The 22,112-nt window shown below is 39.4% G+C and overlaps 1 protein-coding gene and 1 long non-coding RNA gene across 5 annotated transcripts in view; both read left to right on the top strand.

The window, feature by feature from the left end:
- The first annotated feature begins 6,040 nt into the window (after positions 1–6,040).
- On the top strand, positions 6,041–8,902 carry LOC145861783 (uncharacterized). Its single transcript, XR_014381437.1, has 2 exons — positions 6,041–6,180; positions 6,315–8,902. It is a non-coding gene; the product is annotated as an uncharacterized LOC145861783 (long non-coding RNA).
- Positions 8,903–9,271: 369 nt separating this feature from the next.
- LOC106577961 (ret finger protein-like 4A) overlaps positions 9,272–22,112 on the top strand; it is a 65,522-nt gene continuing 52,681 nt past the window's right edge. Inside the window, exons 1-3 of one of the 4 annotated variants that reach the window (XM_045701467.2) lie at positions 9,272–9,536; positions 11,599–11,675; positions 11,920–12,075. In XM_045701467.2, the coding sequence (XP_045557423.1) occupies positions 11,606–11,675; positions 11,920–12,075 (226 nt within the window). In that variant the 5' untranslated portion in view covers positions 9,272–9,536; positions 11,599–11,605. Of the gene's footprint in view, positions 9,654–11,598; positions 11,811–11,919; positions 12,076–22,112 lie in introns of all 4 variants that reach the window. The other 3 variants (XM_045701466.2, XM_045701465.2, XM_045701469.2) reach the window with 3 other exon arrangements.

Here is a 22,112-nt window from a genome sequence, read left to right as displayed (position 1 = left end):
CTTGTTTTCCCCAGTGTATTTATCCCTGTGTTTCCTGTCTCTCTGTGCCAGTTCGTGTTGTATGTTCCACGTCAACCAGCGTTTTTTCCCGTACTCCTGCCTTTGCTATTCTCCTTTTTCTAATCCTCCCGGTTTTGACCCTTGCCTATTCTGGACTCTGTACCCGCCTGCCTGACCATTCTGCCTGCCTTGACCTCAAGCCTGCCTGCCACTCTGTGCCTCCTGGACTCTGAACTGGTTTTGACCTTTTGCCTGTCCACGACCATTCACTTGCCTACTTTTTGGTTTATTAAACATCCAAAACTCCAACCATCTGCCTCCTGTGTCTGCATCTGGGTCTCACCTTGTGTCATGATACACAGATTTAATCATAAATTGTTTGTTTAAAAATATTGTAACAAAGTCATTTTGAAATCATGAACTTGACATGGAAATATGCAATTCAAATAGATTCTGCATGAAATTTTATGATTTATAAATAAAACATTATTTTATGTGTGACTAGGGGCAGGTTTCAATCAGTTGCAGCATTAACCCGCGTTAGCCAACAACTGCATAGCTCTTGTTTTGGCAGTGTTGGAGGTGTAACTGCAGTAAGAGCTGACAAATCGGTGAGCACCTGCTCTTGTGGATCTTGTCACAAACCACTCCCCTCCTTATCCGCGTTAGTAGTTTATCCGAATATATATATATATATATATATATATATATATATATATCCCGACCGCGTTAGTAGTTTAACCAGCTATATACTGTGAAGTGATAGAAATGACATTCAAATGTAAAATTGTTAAAGGAAATGGCAGCCTACAAAATCCACTTGGCTATGTTCTCCTTAGGCTACTTGTGCAGTTGAAAAGCACCAACAAGGCTATATTTTCACAACTAAAATTGTCATACCTAAAACATAATAAAAATATATGAAATTATTTCTAGCCTATATTCTTTATGGGTTCTTTGAATAAGCTACGGCTAGCCAGCTAATGATGACACTTGAAGAAGCAAGTAGCCTATACGGATGATTACATTCCCCAGACAGAAACCAGGTTTTAGGAGGGGTTCTGAAAGACACTCATGGGGGTGTCCACTGAAAATTCACTAGCAACAACAACTCGGACCTAAAAGACACCCACCCATGAGCGGCCACTAAATTTGCCCAATAAGAGGCAAACCAAATAAAAAACCCACACCAAACTTAAAGACAGGGAGCAAACCAAAAAGTGGAGCAAAATGAAAACAGGAAAGATTAGATAAAAGATTGTTTTTCTAGAAATCAAATAGGGAGCGCCAACTAAAAGGTGTTAACCCTCCACATCTCTCAAACCGGACAGTTTTCTCTCAATCTCTTCATTCAAAGAATCAGTCATGGACACTCTTACTGACAGTTGTGGCTGCTTTGTGTGATGTATTGTTGTCTCTACCTTCTTGCCCTTTGTGCTGTTGTCTGTGCCCAATAATGTTTGTACCATGTTTTGTGCTGCTACCATGTTGTGTTGCTACCATGCTGTGTTGTCATGTGTTGCTGCCTTGCTATGTTGTTGTCTTAGGTCGCTCTTTATTTAGTGTTGTGTCTCTCTTGTTGTGATGTATGTTTTGTCCTATATTTATATTGTATTCATTTTTTATTTTTAATCCCAGGCCCCCTTCCCCGCAGGAGGCCTTTTGCCTTTTGGTAGGCCGTCATTGTAAATAAGAATTTGTTCTTAACTGACTTGCCTAGTTAAATAAAGGTTAAATAAATTATAAATAAATACAATTCAAGCTAAAAACAATGTGTTGGTTGAAAACATGAAATATTGACTCCAAACACACAAATATTGGCCATGATAATCAACAATTCGTGCCTCTTACAAGTGCTAAAAATTAAACTAGCTAAATTAAATGTACATAAATACAATCACAATTTGTCTCCAAAACTGGTATTTAAACCAATGTGTTTTACACCATTAATGCTGTAGATAGCATTGTATTGTAGGTAAAATGCTGAATGAAACTGTTATTAACTGTAATTGGAAGCCTCCTGTAAAGATTACTCTAACATACTGTATTACTTTACAGTAAAAGCTTATGCCTACTGTAGATTCAGATGATCAGTTTCATGCACCAACTTCATTCTGTCGGGTGAGACTCATGAAGCTCAGACTATTTTAGAAATATCTTCTTTAGCGGCTTTGAAGTGGAGTCATATTTTCAGCAGCTGCTGGCTAGGTACCTTGACTTGTTTATAAGAATCTTTATTGCTAGCCAACGTTGAGTTACTACATGTTTTCTTAGCTAAACAAGCTATCTGGTTGGCTAATGTTTGCATGCTAGCTAGTTAGCTAACTCATGTTGACACAGTGTCACGCCCTGATCATAGAGAGGTTTTTGTTCTCTATTTTGGTTAGGCCAGGGTGTGACTAGGGTGGGCATTCTATGTCATTTTTTCTATGTTTTGTATTTCTTTGTTTTGGCCGGGTATGGTTCTCAATCAGGGACAGCTGTATATCGTTGTCTCTGATTGGGAGCCATACTTAGGCAGCCTGTTTTCCTTTGGGTTTTGTGGGTGGTTACTTTCTGTTTAGTTCATGTTCCTGACAGAACTGTTTAGCTGTCGTTCGTTTTCTTGTTTTGTTGAAAGTGTTCTATTAAAAGTTAATGATGAGCACTCACCACGCTGCGCCTTGGTCTACTCCTTGCAACAGCCGTTACACACAGCCATTTCGGTCTAATCTAAATTGATTGTAAATATCTTGCTGTGCAACCTAAAGTAAAATCTGACAGAGTGCCATTTAGAGAATAAACTGAGCGCATATATGTGACTGTTATGTTTTCACTACTGAGAAAATGGCTTGTTTTACTGTATTACTGTATTACTATCACAAAGTGTTTTTTTTCTTCGGATTGACGGGCCTAATTTTACATGTAAACCTTGTCGTGGGCTGATAAACTACTCGCGAGCCACTAAATTCAATGTGAATGACCAGTGCACCGGTGTTCCTGCCGTCTATCGGCTGCTTGGCACTGGGCAGCTGTAACAGTGTCGCTGGCAGTAGCTAGTAACGTGGACAATATTTTTCCCTCCCAGGATTATATTTCAGTTTACAAAATAAATAAATAATATTAGCAGACATCTAGATGTCACCGTGATACAGTCTTCTCAATGGGGAGGCATGAATGGCAACAACACCATGACACAGTGTCCTCCTTAGCTGTCACAACCCTGTGTGATTCGGTTCACTCTGCTCTCAGCTGCGCTACGTACACCATCGTTTTGCAAGCCGTATAGCCTCATCCCACTAACCATTTGTTTCATTTAAACCACATTTTCCCATGATGTTACAGTATTAACTGTGACTGTTCACTTTATTAGTAGTATGCAAACGTTTGGTGGCACAGAAAGAAAGGAAAATATTATGAGTCTGGTAAAATAATCTGTGGTATTGTGTAGGCTATAACAATGTTTTATTAGTTAGCTGTCTTATATGTATTTTATCAACGACTCAATTGATTTCATAAACCTTATTGGATATATGGCTGTACAGATCCCTGGTCCACATCAACCCAAGAAAGAATCCTCCTTAGCTGTCACAACCCTGTGTGATTTGGTCTGTAGCCATGAAGTGCTTTGAAAGGCTGGTCATGGCTCACATCAACACCATCATCCCAGAAACCCTAGACCCACTCTCCAATTTGCATACCACCCCAAAAGATCCACAGATGATGGAGTCTCTATTGCACTCCACACTGCCCTTTCCCACCTGGAAAAAAGGAACACCTATGTGAGAATTCTATTCATCGACTACAGCTCAGCGTTCAATACCATAGTGCCCTCAAAGCTCATCAATAAGAATAAGCAAAGGACCCTGGGACTAAACAACTCCCTCTACAACTGGATCCTAGACTTCCTGAGAGGCTGCCCCCAGGTGGTAAGGGTAGGTAACAACACATCCGCCTGCTGATCCTCAACACAGGGGCCCCTCAGGGGTGCGTGCTCAGCCCCCTCCTGTACTCCCTGTTCACTCATGACTGCACGACTCCAACACCATCATTCAATTTGCCGATGACACAACAGTCACCGACAACGATGAGACAGCCTATAGGGAGGAGATCAGAGACCTGGCCGTGTGGTGCCAGGACAACAACCTCACCCTCAACGTGATCAAGACAAAGGAGATGATTGTGGACTACAGGAAAAAGATGACTGAGCACGCCCCCATTCTCATCGACGGGGCTGCAGTAGAGCAGGTTGAGAGCTTCAAGTTCCTTGGTGTTCACATCACCAACAAACTAACATGGTCCAAGCACACCAAGACAGTTGTGAAGCGGGCACGACAAAACCTATTACCCCTCAAGAGACTGAAAAGATTTGGCATGGGCCCTCAGATCCTCAAAAGGGTCTACAGCTGCACCATCGAGAGCATCCTGACCGGTTGCATCACTGCCTGGTATGGCAACTGCTCGGTCTACGACCGCAAGGCACTACAGAGGGTAGTACGAACGGCCTAGTACATCACTGGGGCCAAGCTTCCTGCCATCCAGGACCTCTATACCAGGCGGTGCCAGAGGAAGGCCCTAAAAATTGTCAAGGACTCCAGCCACCCTAGTCATAGACTGTTCTCTCTGCTACCGCACGGCAAGTGGTACCGGAGCGCCACATCTAGGCCCCAAGCCATAAGACTCCTGAACATCTAGTCAAATGGCTACCCGGACTATTTTACTGCTGCTCTAAACTGCATTGTTGGTTACGGCTCATAAGTAAGCATTTCACTGTAAGGTCTACACCTGTTGTATTCGGCGCATGTGACTAATAACATTTTATTTGATATTGATTTGATTTGAATCCTGAAAATGGAACAAAGTGTTTGACAAGATGGCCAAGAGAAAGCCAGCTGTTCCCAACCCTTCCATTGCCCCATTCTTCCAAGATCTCACTGAGTTTGAATGAAGTCCTCTAGTGAGGTACTGTAAGTACACACGCACACACACACATGACACAAGCTTGATATGTCCCTTGCCAGCTGTATTTCTACTTGTGAATATCTTCACTTAACTCTTAACTTTATCACTTTACTCCAACTGAAATCCAGATTACCAAAACATGAAAATAGATACTAGATCAGTGCAGGGGGACATGAGCATTCCATTTACTCCGGCTCATGCAGCTTGTACTTATGGTCTGCACTTTGAGAGATATTCTGTCCATCAAGCTGCATAATGATTTTTTTGAAAGACCTCAAAGGTGAATCAGAGTACCTTTGGATAGCTCAAGTTAAGAGCATACATGAGAGCAAATAGCATGGCGCAAGCAGATGCGACCAAACTCAGCTCATTCAGCACTTCCACACCTTCAATGGAAAGAGTCCCCTTCTTTCTGGAAGCAGACCATGGTGGTCTGCTTCAGCTCCGTCTCGGCCTTACCTTTCTGAGTGTCCTGCAAAAGAAAAAAAGAAAAAAATAATTTTAAAAAGGACAGTGCATTCTCTGATCTTAGAAGTAACAAATAATCATATATTGTGTACACCTCACTAATGAACAGGGAACGCATTTAAGGATAATGCACAATTTCATAAGTTGACTTGGAATGGGAATTAATATTGAATATATACCCTTACAAGGTACTATTTTGTCAGGTGTTCCATGTCTTCACCCAGGTACATGAGTGTTTTCAGTAAGTATTCCCTTCAGGTGAAGATGTCCACACACTGAAAACTCCAATTTATGTGCTGTCATTACTCAAAATGTTTGTGGGACCCATTACACTACCATATCTGAATACAGTTACTTGAAGTGATTTATACTGAACAAAAACATAAACACAACATGTAAAGTGTTGGTCACATGTTTCATGAGCTGAAATAAAAGATCCCAGAAATGTTCCATATGCACAAAAAGCTTATATCTCTAAAATGTTGTGCACAATTTTGTTTACATCCCTGTTAGTGAGCATTTCTCCTTTGCCAAGATAATCCATCCACCTGACAGGTGTGGCAGATCCAGAAGCTGATTAAACAGCATTACACAGGTGCACTTTGTTCTGGGTACAATAAAAGGCCACTGTAAAATGTACAGAGTGAGAGAGACAACATACTGTATCACTGCTGTTGAAGAATGTCAAGGTGTCAGATAGGGGACACTACAAATGCCAAGCCAGCTACTTGGATTGGATTCAAGAACCAGCCGTTATGCTACAGGTTACGCGTAAGTTAAGACAAAGTTAAACATCTTAATTCAGTGTGGTGCTTAGTGTAATTCAGTGTGTCTGGTACACAAATCATCAACGCAAATTATCCGTTATGATATGGTAATACTGTTCTGCTTCCCATCTTGAGCAGAGCAGGGCAGTGTCCCCAGGATCTCTATGAGGAAGCATCACAGAGTGTTCATCCAGTTCAGAGAACTGGGACCCAGAGCCTAACATGCTGAGGACGGACCGCAGTGGGAAGGAGATCACCTCAGCAGAGACCGAGAGACCCAAACAGTAGGAGGGGGGTGACCTGTACTCCATCACCAGTCACATGAGAATAGGGATGGCCCACCTGGAGGGGGTCACATGTGTAGTGATGTCACAATACCAGGGAACCAAGAAGGAGTCTGCACTGCAGATGACTGGTTAGTTTAGGCACTGGATTGTATTGTTGGCTGATACCCTTAAACAAATTAACTAGGTCCTTTTTTTAATTTAAGTTTATAATGCTTAAGCGTGGTACATGTGGTGGTACACTTAGTTGTCATTTGACCCTGATTGTTTCCTATGGAGGAGTTTTACCTCAGCAGGGTTTACTGTATGTTAGGCCCCAGTACATTCAGTTACAGATAAAGGCCTAGAACATACCGTAGGTTCACTTAGAATCTAATCTGACACACACAAACCACACCTCGCAGACATTGTATTTGGATAGTGACATGAAAACCACACAGATTCTGCAGTGATGTTTTTCTGTATTTTATTCAATGTGTACAGTTTGGTATTTCACAAATGTCGATATTATTACTATTATTACATTATGTTATTGTTGTGTGCCATATTTTATATATTTCTTTACTTCCAGTTTGTCAGGAGAAAAAAAAGTAATTCAGTAAGATCTGGCAGATACTGTACATGATGCAACTCATTTGTGATGAATTTTGGGGACAAAACTCCCTTTTCTAAATGTGTTACAGTACATTCATAGTTCATTAAGTGAATTAACATGATTTTTTTTATCATTTGAGGCTTCATTTGTGTTTTTAATTATATTCATTTCACTCTTTTAAATTCCATGAGTTTTCACCAATTGTATTTTCTGATTAGGCATCATCAAATGTGAAGGGAAGGCAAGTTCTTGCAGAACTCACCAAAAAGGATACAGCCCTTGTCAAAAACAATACTATGAGTATACACAGTATTATTAACCATGGAGTTACCATCATTTCTTACATCAATCCCCAATACGTATTGATATAGCAACTTATTTTTAAATATGGTTATGTATACAGGTGTCACGTCCTGACCAGTAAAAGAGGTTGTTTGTTATTGTAGTTTGGTCAGGGCGTGGCAGGGGGTGTTTGTTTAGAGTGTTTCGGGGTTTGTTGGGCTATGTTCTATGTTAGTATATTTCTATGTTAGTTCTAGTATGTCTATTTCTATGTGGTGTTTATTGGGTTGACCTTCAATTGGAAGCAGCTGCTCCTCGTTGCTTCTAATTGAAGGTCCTATTTAAGAGGGGTGTTTTTTCTATGGGATTTGTGGGTAGTTATTTCCTGTTTTGAGTTCGTGCACCTGACAGGACTGTTTAGTGTCGTTTGTTGTTTTTGTATACGTGTTTCTTTTGTTTTCCTTCTTTAATAAAATAAGAAGATGAGTTTACACGTTCCCGCTGCGTTTTGGTCCAATCCCTATGACATCCGTGACAACAGGACTTACTGGAAACATTTCTGGCTTTTATGTTATTTGGCAAAATAAATGTTATTTATCATTTTGTTTACCATACTGTTTAGTTGAGCAATTGTCTTTTTCTGTCATAGTTTGGAGCCTAATTTTTGATTTCAAACCAACCACTTTCTTTTCACACACACACACACACACACACACACACACACACACCACACACACACACACACACACACACACCACAGTGTTTTATAAATATTGTTTATTTTTCAAAATATTACTTAGAATGTTTAAATATATAATAGTACTAAAGACTACTAAATATGTTTTTAAGCATCTGGATAACCAGTTTATGATGGGGTGTGTTGAATTTCAAAGTATCTGAAACTACTTTATTTCAGTGGATGGACTTTCAACCCTGAAACTGCGCAACACAGTCTCACAGCATATCAGGACAAGACAAATATGTGAAGTTTAAAGAAAAACACAAAGAAGAGAGTACTGGGACACCTGGGAAGAACAACTAAGAAAAAGGTCCTAGGAAGAGGTTTCTGGGAAGGAAGTTTGTCTTGGGAATGGAGGGATATGATACAGGTAAACATTACTGGGAGGTTGACTTGGGGAAGAAGAGCCAGTGGAGTGTTGGAGTCTCACAGGACCCAGAGAACAGAGGGTCATCTACTAAAGTATCCAGAGAACGGCATGTTATCATCATGGAGAACAGAAAACTGTTGATGAGCTTCCCATAGAACTGAACCCTGAGAAGCTGAGAGTGTTAGTGGACTAGTAGGGAGGACAAATACATTTTTTCAACGCGGAGAAGAGGTGCCACATCCACTCCTTCTCTGGAACATGAACTAAGATAGTATATCCCTTCTTTGGCCCTAATGAAATGTGTAAAGAGTAACTCAAAATCTTCGCATAAATGCATAAATGTATTTTGGGAAACCTCATCCAAAGATGAAAATGTAAATGATAATTTATGCTCATCCATAAAAGCTACACATCTTTCATTTGTAAAAATAAATAAAATAAAAGACTGGTCCACCACTCAGATTTGCTTTAATTTAACAATGTTACAAAATATAAGTATTGAGTGTGACTGTATTGTTTGTAGTGTTGTAATGTAGTTCTGTAATATTCTGTCACCTGTATCTAATATCTAGTAAACCCCTCAAGCTCTGACAACTGTTGACAGGTGAGATGCAAGAAAACACTAAACCAAAATACTTTATAAAGGAATAGCAAATGTGTTGGAGTAGTATCTTATCTATAGATGAACATGTACATTCTAAATTATGCTAGTGTGAGGCAAACAAGGGATACATAAATAAATAACAAAGTAGATCCTCTTGTTGCTATAGCAACCTTAGTTCAACACAACGACACCTAGTGATTTTATGCTCTTGGGGAGGTTAAAAGAGGCATAGTTCAGCCATAATCCAAGTGGAAGTTGTATCTCTTTAACGGAAGCTTGAAGGCATATTTTTTGCTATAATAATGCACTTTTTCAGTATAACTTTTCAATATCTCTGATTTTTATTTAATTAAATGATTTGTTAAATGTGAAGAGGGCCATTCGTTAAACATTTAATTACATTTGTATGGCCTGACCTGTTTCAACTTTTACTGCTGGAGAAACCTCTAGAGGGAGCCTCTGAACCCTTGAACCTCAAAGTCAACAGTAGGTGTGGATAAACACTACTCATTGTTATAGGAAGCTCTGGGGAGAAAATAACGTTTATTTAATATCTGAAACGTACACTCCGTTATAGCTCCGTACTCTGTTATCTGTATTCAGGTAAGAGGTTCTAGTGAATTAATTAATTTCTAAAAGTGTATCTTTATCTATTGCGAAATAATTGGATATGTAACGTACATGTAATAATGTTTTCAAATGTCTTGATGGTTTAATTGTGTATTACTCTGGTTCATAATGAACTACAAAACATAGCTACGTATGAACAAATACATACATATCCACATAGAAGTACTGCAGTGCTTAATTTGTAAATCGGGAGGTGCTGCGACAAAAACGTGAGCGCTAGAAGGGGGTGACCTGGAGAGTTCTGAGGTACCGGAATGCATGAGAAAAAATATCACCTATATATTAAAGCATTGCATGTATATCATCGCATTTGCGTAGTGGCATAGAGCAGTAGAGTAGAGGAAGAAGTTGCACCCATGGGGAATTTTTTTTTTGCACCTTTAAGGTCCGGGAAAATGTTGGTATTTTAAAAACACATTTCATGCAATTCTATGTAATTTTACATGACTAGAGACTTTGGCAGAATCATTTTTAATACCGCACAAATGATCAAAATGGCAGGCTACTTTGACACTGACAAACTGAGAATCTGAGATCATAAAACACGACATTGTCTTGAATCCATCAATAGCCTAGGCCTAGGTTAAGTAAAGTTTAAATAAACAAATACAAATAGTTGTGTGGAGACATATTGTAGGCTACAATATGAGGAAATTATAGTCCAAAATATGCTTTCCAGTTTCACTGACTCACCCAATGATGCGCAGCTCACTCGCTGGTGATTGTCCGATGCGTTCGAAACAAAAGCATATCTCCCTTCTCCCTCTCTCTCTCTTGTAAAACATATTTGGAAGTTGATTCAATATTTTGGTGGCCTACAGCACAGACTCTTATCTTTTCAGCAGGAGTCGTTGCTTTTCAAGCTGTGTTTTCGCTCAATTGTATTTGAAATGTTTTCAGTGACAGATTTGGCGCGTTCCCGACTGTTGGCTATTCCTTATTATTGGGCTACAGTCCACCATTAGGCTATTTTTAAAAGCAGCTATTGATCATCTGTGGCTAAATTATAGGCCTTCTCGTGGTGTAGTAGGCTATGCTGAATGATTTAATGTATTTCTGAACAACCAGCAGTAATTATATAACTTTGGCAAATGTATTTGAATTCATCAGGGGTGCTGCAGGTCCCCCAGAACCCTTCGCGCAGCTTTGATTCTATACGGAAATAAATGATGAAGTGCAATGCTGGAGAGATGAGAGTTGCAGGCTCATGTCTATCAGAGCAGAGACTGAGAGAGATCATAGAACGTGAATTTCATTGTAGTTAAGTGAGAGACTGGTGCGCTTCTCACACAGCTACGGCCAAGCGTTGGTCTTAAACATATATGGTTACAATGTTGCGCAAACCATAAACAAGGGCCCGCCCAACCCAAATCAATTCATAGAATATTAGGCCCGGGCTGAAAATCAACGTTTTATTTTTTTAGGGTAAAGGAACATTTACGAAGAGGCAACTCGAATGAACTTTGATCTCTTTTATTTGAATTTTTACATTGCAAAAAGTGACAATGATTTTTCCATGCCACGATAGGTAGCGGAACAAAACAGTACAAAACAGAGAGTCGGGAATAGCCTACAGTCGGGATCCTCTCCCGACAGGATCCGGCTCAAATTACGCATTGAAGTACTGGCACAAAGTATTGTAATGAAACAGCAGGGAGCAAACCCTCGACGTTCAAGCCCGAAGTCCGGCGCGCTATCGACTGTGCCGCAAAACCATGCTCAAAAGGCAGAGTCGATATCCGCGCTTATAAACCCAGGGTCGTTACAGTATATCTGAGTAAACTTGTTGATAAAGATTTTGTTGAAAGAGTATTTGCAAAACAAAGGAATGCCAATCATGCTTATTATCTTAAAACATTATCGTAATAATATTGATGCATGCAGAGATTACAGGTCATGGTTTTATGTTCCCTGGCAGGTGCATCATGGGACCTTTGATCCAGCAATTCTGTTTGGTAACATGCCTTATCTTTTTTCCCTGTTCATCTGCTCCAGGTAATAAGCTAATAGTAACGTCTTGGGAAGGGCTATGAGGGCAGACCAAGTCATTTACCCTGGTACCACATATCCATATGTTGGTTGTCAATGTCCATTTGAACCATAAAGCTACAACAAAAAACAACATATCAGGTCCATCACCACTTATTTTAATCAAAGCCGAGGGATGATTTATTTTCTAACAAAGAGGACACATATTTAAATGTTGAGTTCAAGACCTAATTCTGATTAACCATTGCAGTTGCAGATGGAACAGAGACTGAGAGGCAATCAACTTCCGTGTCAACCTGTACACTGTATGGTTTGAATTGCACTGTGTGGTTTGCTGGATGTGTTACATTTGGGATCATTATTTTCCTGGGAGTGGTTTTCTTGGTATGGTATAAGTGCTGTAGAGGTAAAGCGTCATTAATTATACTTTATTACTTTTTAAAACAATATAATTAAATTGAGGAAATCCACTAATTTACTATGAACCTAACATTCATTATCTCCAGCATCTCCAGACTATGAGGTTATGAAGTAGTGGAAATCCCATTTAAACCCTCCATAAATCATTTTGTCTTGCTCTCTTACTGTTATCAATACAAAAACATATTACAAACAACTATCTGAGGATATGCACATACAGGTTTTTCTTAGAATAATGCAAAAACAAAAAAGAATAATAACTAATAATAACTTTCATTAAGCCAATAATAAACTGTTCATAATTAGTGCATGTACAAATGTGAATAAATGTGTATGACAACATTTTATAAAATATTTATAAATAGTAAATATGCCACTGTTTCAGATACACAGAACCCTCCACAGCCAGACACTCCTAGCCAACCAGATGAGCAAGGTGAGGCAATTGAAGGCTACACACATGCTGATATCAGCAGGCACTGATTATGCTATCAAAGTAAGGGGTAATCAATGACAAGCAGTACATGTTCCATGAAATTGCACCAAAATTCAGAGGGTGTTGAGACATGTACAGTGGGGGAAAAAGTATTTGATCCCCTGCTGATTTTGTACGTTTGCCCACTGACAAAGAAAGGATCAGTCTATAATTTTAATGGTAGGTTTATTTGAACAGTGAGAGACAGAATAACAACAAAAATATCCCGAAAAACGCATGTCAAAAATGTTATAAATTGATTTGCATTTTAATGAGGGAAATAAGTATTTGACCCCCTCTCAATCAGAAAGATTTCTGGCTCCCAGGTGTCTTTTATACAGGTAACGAGCTGAGATTAGGAGCACACTCTTAAAGCGAGTGCTCCTAACCGCAGCTTGTTACCTGTGAAAAAGACACCTGTCCACAGAAGCAATCAATCAATCAGATTCCAAACTCTCCACCATGGCCAAGACCAAAGAGCTCTCCAAGGATGTCAGGGACAAGATTGTAGACCTACACAAGACTGGAATGGGCTACAATACCATCGCCAAGCAGCTTGGTGAGAAGGTGACAACAGTTGGTGCGAGTATTCGCAAATGGAAGAAACACAAAAGAACTGTCAATATCCCTCGGCCTGGGGCTCCATGCAAGATCTCACCTCGTGGAGTTCCAATGATCATGAGAACGGTGAGGAATCAGCCCAGAACGACACGGGAGGATCTTGTCAATGATCTCAAGGCAGCTGGGACCATAGTCATCAAGAAAACAAATGGTAACACACTACGCCGTGAAGGACTGAAATCCTGCAGTGCCCGCAAGGTCCTCCTGCTCAAGAATACATATACATGCCCGTCTGAAGTTTGCCAATGAACATCTGAATGACTCAGAGGACAACTGGTGAAAGTGTTGTGGTCAGATGAGACTAAAATGGAGCTCTTTGACATCAACTCAACTCGCCGTGTTTGGAGGAGGAGGAATGCTGCCTATGACCCCAAGAACACCATCCCCACTGTCAAACATGGAGGTGGAAACATTATGCTTTGGGGGACATTATGTTTTCTGCTAAGGGGACAGGACAACTTCACCACATCAAAGGGACAATGGACGGGGCTATGTACCGTCAAATCTTGGGTGAGAACCTCCTTCCCTCAGCCAGGGCATTGAAAATGGGTTGTGGATGGGTATTCCAGCATGACAATGACCCAAAACACACGGCCAAGGCAACAAAGGAGTGGCTCAAGAAGAAGCACATTAAGTTCCTGGAGTGGCCTAACCAGTCTCTAGACCTTAATCCCATAGAAAATTTGTGGAGGGAGCTGAAGGTTCGAGTTCCCAAACGTCAGCCTCGAAACCTTAATGACTTGGAGAAGATCTGCAAAGAGGAGTGGGACAAAATCCCTCCTGAGATGTGTGCAAACCTGGTGGCCAACAACAAGAATCGTCTGACCTCTGTGATTGCCAACAAGGGTTTTGCCACCAAGTACTAAGTCATGTTTTGCAGAGGGGTCAAATACTCATTTCCCTCATTAAAATGCAAATCATTTTATAACATTTTTTACTTGTTTTTTTCTGGATTTTTGTTGTTGTTATTCTGTCTCTCACTGTTCAAATAAACCTACTATTAAAATTATAGACTGATAATTTCTTTGTAAATGGGTAAACGTACAAAATCAGCAGGGGATCAAATACTTTTTTCCCCCACTGTATTTGCATATGTTTTACAGGCCAGAATAGATTTTATAAAGCCACGGCTACTTGTCAAAGAAAACAATATGTATGCTAAAACTAGATGGTAACTTTACAAGTAAACTTGTGAGGCTTGCTTTAGCTCTTTTAAAAATATTTTTGTGGTAATGGAAGAAGTTTATAAAGTTTTACATTACTATTTAAAGCAAAGCAGTTACGTATAGTTACATTTCTGTCTGCTTCTTTTGATAGACAACTACATCAACCTTATACTTAGGATTGTGGGGCAGATACATCAGACAAAAAGATTGATTGATTTCTTTGATTTATTGGTCAGTAGTTGTGTTGGTCAGTAGTTCTTTGGGCCCTAGAGCATGGACATGGTCAGTTGTGTTGGTTAGTAGTTGTGGTAAGTAGTTGTGTGGTTGTGGTCAGTAGTTGTGTGGTTGTGGTCAGTAGTTGTGGTCAGTAGTTATGTGGTTGTGGTCAGTAGTTATGGTCATTAGCTGTGGTCTGTAGTTGTGGTAATTAGATGTGGTCAGTAGTTGAGTTGTTGTGGTCATAAGTTGTGTGTTTCAGAAGTGTTGTGGTCATTCGTTGTGGTCAGTAGTTGTGTGGTTGTGGTCAGTAGTGGTGGTCAGTAGCTGTGGTCAGTAGTTGTGGTCAGTAGTTGAATTGTTGTGGTCAGTAGTTGTGGTCAGTAGTTGAGTTGCTGTGGTCAGTAGTTGTGGTCAGTAGTTGTGTGGTTGTGGTCAGTAGATACGGTCAGTAGTGGTGGTCAGTAGCTGTGGTCAGTAGTTGTGGTCAGTAGTTGAGTTGTTGTGTTCATAAGTTGTGTGTTTCATAAGTTTTGTGGTCAGTAGTTGAGTTTAGTAGTTGTATGGTTGTAGTCAGTAGTTGTGGTCAGTAGTTGTGGTCAGTAGTTGTGTGGTTGTGGTCAGTAGTTGTGGTCAGTAGCTGTGGTCAGTAGTTGTGGTCAGTAGATGTGGTCAGTAGTTGAGTTGTTGTGGTCATAAGTTGTGTGTTTCAGAAGTTTTGTGGTCATTTGTTGTGGTCAGTAGTTGTGTGGTTGTGGTCAGTAGTGGTGGTCAGTAGCTGTGGTCAGTAGTTGTGGTCAGTAGTTGTGGTCAGTAGTTGAGTTGTTGTGGTCAGTAGCTGTGGTCAATAGTGGTGGTCAGTAGTTGTGGTCAGTAGTTGAGTTGTTGTGGTCAGTAGTTGTGGTCAGTAGTTGAGTTGCTGTGGTCAGTAGTTGTGGTCAGTAGTTGAGTTGCTGTGGTCAGTAGTTGTGGTCAGTAGTTGAGTTGCTGTGCTCAGTAGTTGTGGTCAGTAGTTGAGTTGCTGTGGTCAGTAGTTGTGGTCAGTAGTTGAGTTGCTGTGGTCAGTAGTTGTGGTCAGTAGTTGAGTTGCTGTGGTCAGTAGTTGTGGTCAGTAGTTGAGTTGTTGTGGTCAGTAGTTGTGGTCAGTAGTTGAGTTGCTGTGGTCAGTAGTTGTGGTCAGTAGTTGAATTGTTGTGTTCATAAGTTGTGTGTTTCAGAAGTTTTGTGGTCAGTAGTTGAGTTCAGTAGTTGTATGGTTGTAGTCAGTAGTTTTGGACAGAAATTGTGGTCAGTAGTTTTGGTAAGTACTTGTGTGGTTCAGTAGTTGTGGTTACTGTCGTCCGTATTTTTCCAGGCAGCAAACGTTAGTTAGCTAACAGTAATGTTAGACTCTAACTTGAAATGAAACCACTTTTTGTCAAAATTAGAAATGTGTAATATCTGAAAATATAGCTAGCTAGACTATCTTACCGGTGCTCTGAATCAGAGTAGATAGCCAGAGCAAATTTACCAGCTACGTCTATCAACAGTTGTCGCAGTGACATTCTACTGAAATGGATACTTGAATAGTAGAGTCTTTTGTTAAGACATGTAGCTAGCTAAACAATTAACCATAATCCCATCTCATGACATTGCTACTCAGCTTGAATCTGAAAGTAGCTTACCAACCAGGTTCAATGTTAGCTAGGTAACAATAGGCTATAACTAGCAAAGCAAATGGCTCTGAGATATGAATAATAAGACCATACAGGTAATGTTAGCTAGCGAGCCAGCCAGCTTACATTAGCAAGCTAAGAGTACACTTTAACTTGAAATGAAACCACTTTATGTCAAAATTTGAAATGTGTAATATCTGAAAATGTAGCTAGTTAAACTATCTTACCCGTATAAATCATGGATGGACACGTCTCCCTCACGGATACCATGAATGCCCTTAGTGTGAAGATGTAATCCGGAGACTGGTGTTTTCTTCATCACCTTAGCTATCATACTTTATTTCTACAGATTTCAAAACTCGGTCCTCAAGAAAGTGGAGAGCAATACTTATGCAGTTTTACTACACGATACATAAAAAAAGCAGCGTTAGACAGGATTACCTACACATACTGACCAGCTCAAATAGACAGAAGCGTGTTATATGGCAGACCAATCCAACCTCATCTCTCGGCATGTCCAGCCCAATCTTTATGTCAGCCAATCATTGCTAGCGGGAAGGTTGTTGACTTTTTCTGTCATTAAACCAATTAGGCTCGTAGTTTTAAAATGTTATTTGTATTTACAGATGGCATACAAGTTTGTTATTGAGGCACATGAAAGTTCACATGTTCTAGATGACATTATGTTCAAATGGCTCTCCTGTGAAGTAGTGACCCGCGACATATGCCTGTTTCCTCAAACAAGTCACATATCATGATTGTCTGCTTGTTTCATATCTGCAAAGTAGTTGGAACTCTGTCAGTTCCACTTCAAGCATTTTGTCCTTATTTTTGTCCTCCATCCACGTTCATGGCATTTCCTTAACATTCTAAAGGCCCCATTATGACATCATCACTACTTCACAAACATTCCATTCTCTGTAAATGTAACAATGGATGACTGTAACTAAGGCTGGAAATGTCAATGCAATTAAACTAGCAAGTGCAATGATCACAAGTCATTCAAAACCTGGAAAATAGGCTAGCGCACATGTGACAAACACAAGACTCGCTGGCCAAATAGGACACACAAGCGAGTATAAATGAGTCAACAGTTGAGTCACCTACTTTATGATATTGCAGCCTGATGTGCTCACACTTCAATTGCGCTGTTTCTTATGTTCCGTTTACGGCGCGCAGTGGCGGGAAAGTGTACAGACACATGCCTCAGTCCTAGCTAGGCTACTAAAATGATGCAGTCTGGCTTCGGTTTTTAAAGCTGAACAATGAATAAACAAAATACAAAACCTGCAATAAAACACAATGCAAAGGAGAAACATTTAGGCTTAATACAGAAACATTTTGGCTTATTATAGTAACATTTGAGCAGTTGCCTAGACTGGCTACTCAACTACGAGACATTCTGAGTGCACCATACAACATCACCGGTGATCCATGCAGTGCAAAAGAAAGGAGAAACATAGTTTAAGTTTAAATGTTACAACAACCTATAGCTACGTTTTTGTAATTTGGAGACATTATATACTTTTTGATTAGGGTTGCAGCATTTACACACATCTGCAAGCATAGCAGCAAAGGCTGGACAAATATTATTTATTTCTTATTTTGTTTTAATATGTTAAAATGATATATACTGCATCCTATGGACATTATAATCCCGTTGACATAAAACAATGGCCAGTTTGGGTCACAGTTGCTATATCTGGCATGCAAATTCAATGTATTTTTTTCAATATGGCCAGTGTGCTGATTGAGTTTGGTTTCTGGGTTAGCATATCTATTCATAGAGCTAGCTAGCTATTTATTTAGCAAGCTAAAAACAAAGAGCCTAATGTTAGCTAGCTAGCTAGCTAGCTGCTGGGAGGATGTCATGTTATTGGAGGAGTGGCTGAGTGACCGATTTTTTTCCCCCTCATCGTTTTTTGAGTGGCTACAGCTAGAGATGCAGGTGTCATTTGGTTACCTAGCAAGAAATGTGAATCACTTTGCTAGTTTGCTAGCTAGCTATGCTGAACTTGAATGACAGTTATCCACAGTTAGCATATCTCTTAGTTGTCAATCAAATGTATTTGTCTTCAATCAAATCGACGTGTAGTTAGGACCATTCAGTTGATATTGTTGTTGTTGTTGATCTGCATAGACTCCCTTTTCATGGTTGTTTGATCAATAGGACTTTGAAGTTCCTAAATGTAAGAGGACTCCTGTGGTATTTACATATTTGCAGAAATCCATTCAGGTGTATTTTGTGGCTTTTGGAGAATGCATTCTTATGATCTAAAGTTGCGCTGTTGCTACTGCCTGTAAACACACAGTCCAGTTCAAAGTAAATCATCAAATCATATCAAATTGTATTTGTCACATGCACAGAATACAACAGGTGTAATAGACCTTACAGTGAAATGTTTACTTACAAGCCCTTAACCAACAATGCAGTTTTAAGACAAATATGTTTTAAGTAAAAAATAGATCAATAAAAGAGCAGCAGTAAAATAACAGTAGCAAGGCTATATACAGGGGGTACAGGTTAGTTAAGGTAATTGCGGTAATATGTACATGTAGGTAGAGTTAAAGTGACTATGCATAGATAATAAACAGAGAGTAGCAGCAGCGGGGGGTGGGGGCTTTCTCTGACACCGCCTGGTATAGAGGTCCTGGATGGCAGGAAGCTTGGCCCCAGTGATGTACTGGGCCGTACTCACTACCCTCTGTAGTGCCTTGCGGTCGGAGGCCGAGCAGTGTCATACCAGGCAGTGATGCGACCGGTCAGGATGCTCTCGATGGTACAGCTGTGGAACTTTTTGAGGATCTGAGGACCCGTGCCAAATCTTTTCAGTCTCCTGAGGGGAATAGGCTTTGTCGTGCACTCTTCCCGACTGTCTTGGTGTGTTTGGACCATGATAGTTTGTGGTGATGTGGACAACATGGAACTTGAAGCTCTCAACCTGCTCCACTACAGCCCGTCATTGAGAATGTGGGCGTGCTCAGTCCTCTTTTTCCTTTAGTCCATAATTATCTCCTGTGGCAAATGGCATATTTGCATATAGGCCTACTGTAGCTATGATTGGCTATGGCGCACTGGTCTGTGTAGACTCCGTTCCTGGACAAGACTGATGTTTTTATTAGGTTTCCTTTACTGCATTAATTGTCCAAACGCATGACCGTTTCCCACTCTATATTGCTATGTAATTTTCAAAAATGCCTTTCTCTACATCATTCCCAAACATTCTATAGTTGTATTAAAACGTGAAAATGACCATATCTACGTGCTTGCTTCTCCGAATTAAAAAAAATATATATCATCATATTCTTCCTGGAGCAGTCAACCTGTAATGATTCTACATTTCTAATACAGTCGGCTAATGTGATAATACAAAAACATTTGTTAGTAACTATCTTTTCTGGTTATTATGTGTTTATTTATCCTTTATTTAATCAGGGAAGACACGTTGAGATTGACATATCTGAGCCCTGCTTATTAGCTTTGGGTATAACACTGTATTCTGATTTACCTTTGCAGCTGATAAATTATTGCAGAATGTTGATCAGCCAAACGGTAATTATTATACTGTATTTTTATAGTCTGGTAATCAGAATGTTAATACAATGTAAATGTGGGACTTTATATAACTATTTTCATTGTGTTCTAATTGCAAAATAATTGTACAGATATAATCCTGTAATGTTCACCAGAAAGTTATGTAGTAATGTATCTAATCAGCGTCTTGTCTTTATTGTACAGTAGATTATATTAGGTAACCTTAATACCTTTAACACAAATGATGATAATTCTGACACTAGTTCTAGTTGTGTAACTGTCTAATTTCATTCTGCTTTTCAGATATAGATGTGAAGCACTTACATGAAGGTACTAAGCTATCATCTTTTAACATACAGTATTATGCCCACGTCTTCAGCAACATGTTGTCATAGTTTCAAAATAATGACGATTGATTAAATTGTTGTTTAGTAATGACCATTTTAACATGTATTTTCAAGTACGTCTGGTCATTTCTGTACTGTAAACTGAATCGGTATGGAAAACGTATTATTCAACTGTGTGTATCTGTTTTCTTTCCTCAGTGGATGTAACTCTGGATGTGGACACAGCTCACCCTAACCTACTGATAGATGGAAAAACAGTATGCTGGATAAAGGAAAAACCACAGAGACTGTGTAATGAGAAGATGTTTGATGAAGATCCTTATGTGCTGGGCATTATGGGCCGTGCTTGGAGGACCTACTGGAAGGTAAATGTGGAGAAGAAGGATGACTGGGTACTTGGTGTTACCAAGGCAACGGCTAACAGGAAGGGACAGTTAGTTCTTAGCCCTGCCAATGGCTTCTGGGTAATCAGGCTGTCCAATGGGGAAAGACTGAAAGCCATGGATGATAAGGAGCATGTTCTTAATAAAAATATTCCAGATAAAGTTGGAATCTATCTGGATTACAATGAAAATAAGGTGACTTTCTTTAATGTAGAAGACGCTTCACTCATCTACTCATTTACCAACGGACCAAGTTATGAGGATGAGGTCCGCCCACTTTTCTCACCCTGGAACAATGATACAGATCCAATCGATATTTTGTCCATTGTGATTACAAAGGTTTAGAGTAAACATTATAAACCATAAGCGGTCAGATGCCCAATTATAGCTTACATTGATGTTTTAACTGTTATTTAATCACTTGATCAAAGCAGTTTGATCTCTATCATTGGATCTCTTAATCCCTAAGAATATACTGTACAGTAACCTGTAAATGTTAGCCACTTTTTATGTTGAGTTGTTTCCACAAACATTCCACATGATGTGGATGATGTGGAAACTAAGCTACACTATGGAGAGTTTTCTTTTGTTGAACGACTTCAATTGTATATTTACAATGAAATGGAACCAATATGGGGTTGCCTGTGGCACCCACTTTGATGCCATTGGCAATCATATAGTAGTCCCCTTTGAATGTAAAACGAGAAATGTGAGTTTTGTCCACTGTGCCTCAAAACAGTCTAGATTAATACAAATATGGAAAACATTTTTATCTTGTCAATATCTGTCAATATGTATTGTGATGCAGTCCCTGTGACTTTTGAGAAATTTGAATATCATTCACTTCAGCTGTAATTCATAACATCTCCAAATGAGTGGTCACTAAATGCAGTAGCTGCTTCTATGCCAGTCATCAAGTAAAACAGGTGGAGTCCAATCAAGTTGTAGAAACATCTCAAGGATGATCAATGGAAACAGGATGCACCTGAGCTCAATATCAAGTCTAATACAAAAGGGTCTGAATACTTATGTAAATAAGGTGTTTTTGTTTTTGAGTTTTTCTACATTTGCAAATATGTCTAAAAAACTGTTTTCGTTAAAATCAATATGGGATATTGTGTGTAGATATTGTGTTTTAGAATAAGGCTGTAACGTACCAAAATTCTGAAAAAGTCAAGGGGTCTGAATACTTTCTGAAGACACTGTATTACATTTTATTCCCATATTTTCCATGACCTGTGTACTATGTCTACTGTATGTATAGGCTATTCATATGTATGTATGTACACAGTCAGGTCCAAAATTATTGTCACCCTTGATTAAGATGAGCAAGAAAGACTGTATAAAAAAAATAATACAAATAACTGAGTTGTTTTGTATGCTACATTTTTCAAATTTTGTATAGGATTTTATACTAATATAACTGCTCGGAAAAAAATATTTTGTTGAACAAGTAATATTTGTTTTTCTCAAAAAGACACTGGCACCCGTGTTTTCAATACCTTTCAATACCTCACCTTGCAAAGATAACAGCACAAAATGTAGATTTTGTGGTCAATTAAACATGTTGATGTGTGCTTGGGGTTATTATCTTGCTGAAAGATCCACTTGCGGCCAACTTTCAG

Source organism: Salmo salar, chromosome 18, assembly GCF_965601325.2.
Source record: "Salmo salar chromosome 18, fSalSal1, whole genome shotgun sequence".
Lineage (NCBI taxonomy): Eukaryota > Metazoa > Chordata > Actinopteri > Salmoniformes > Salmonidae > Salmo > Salmo salar.
This window is presented reverse-complemented; position numbering and strand designations above follow the sequence as displayed.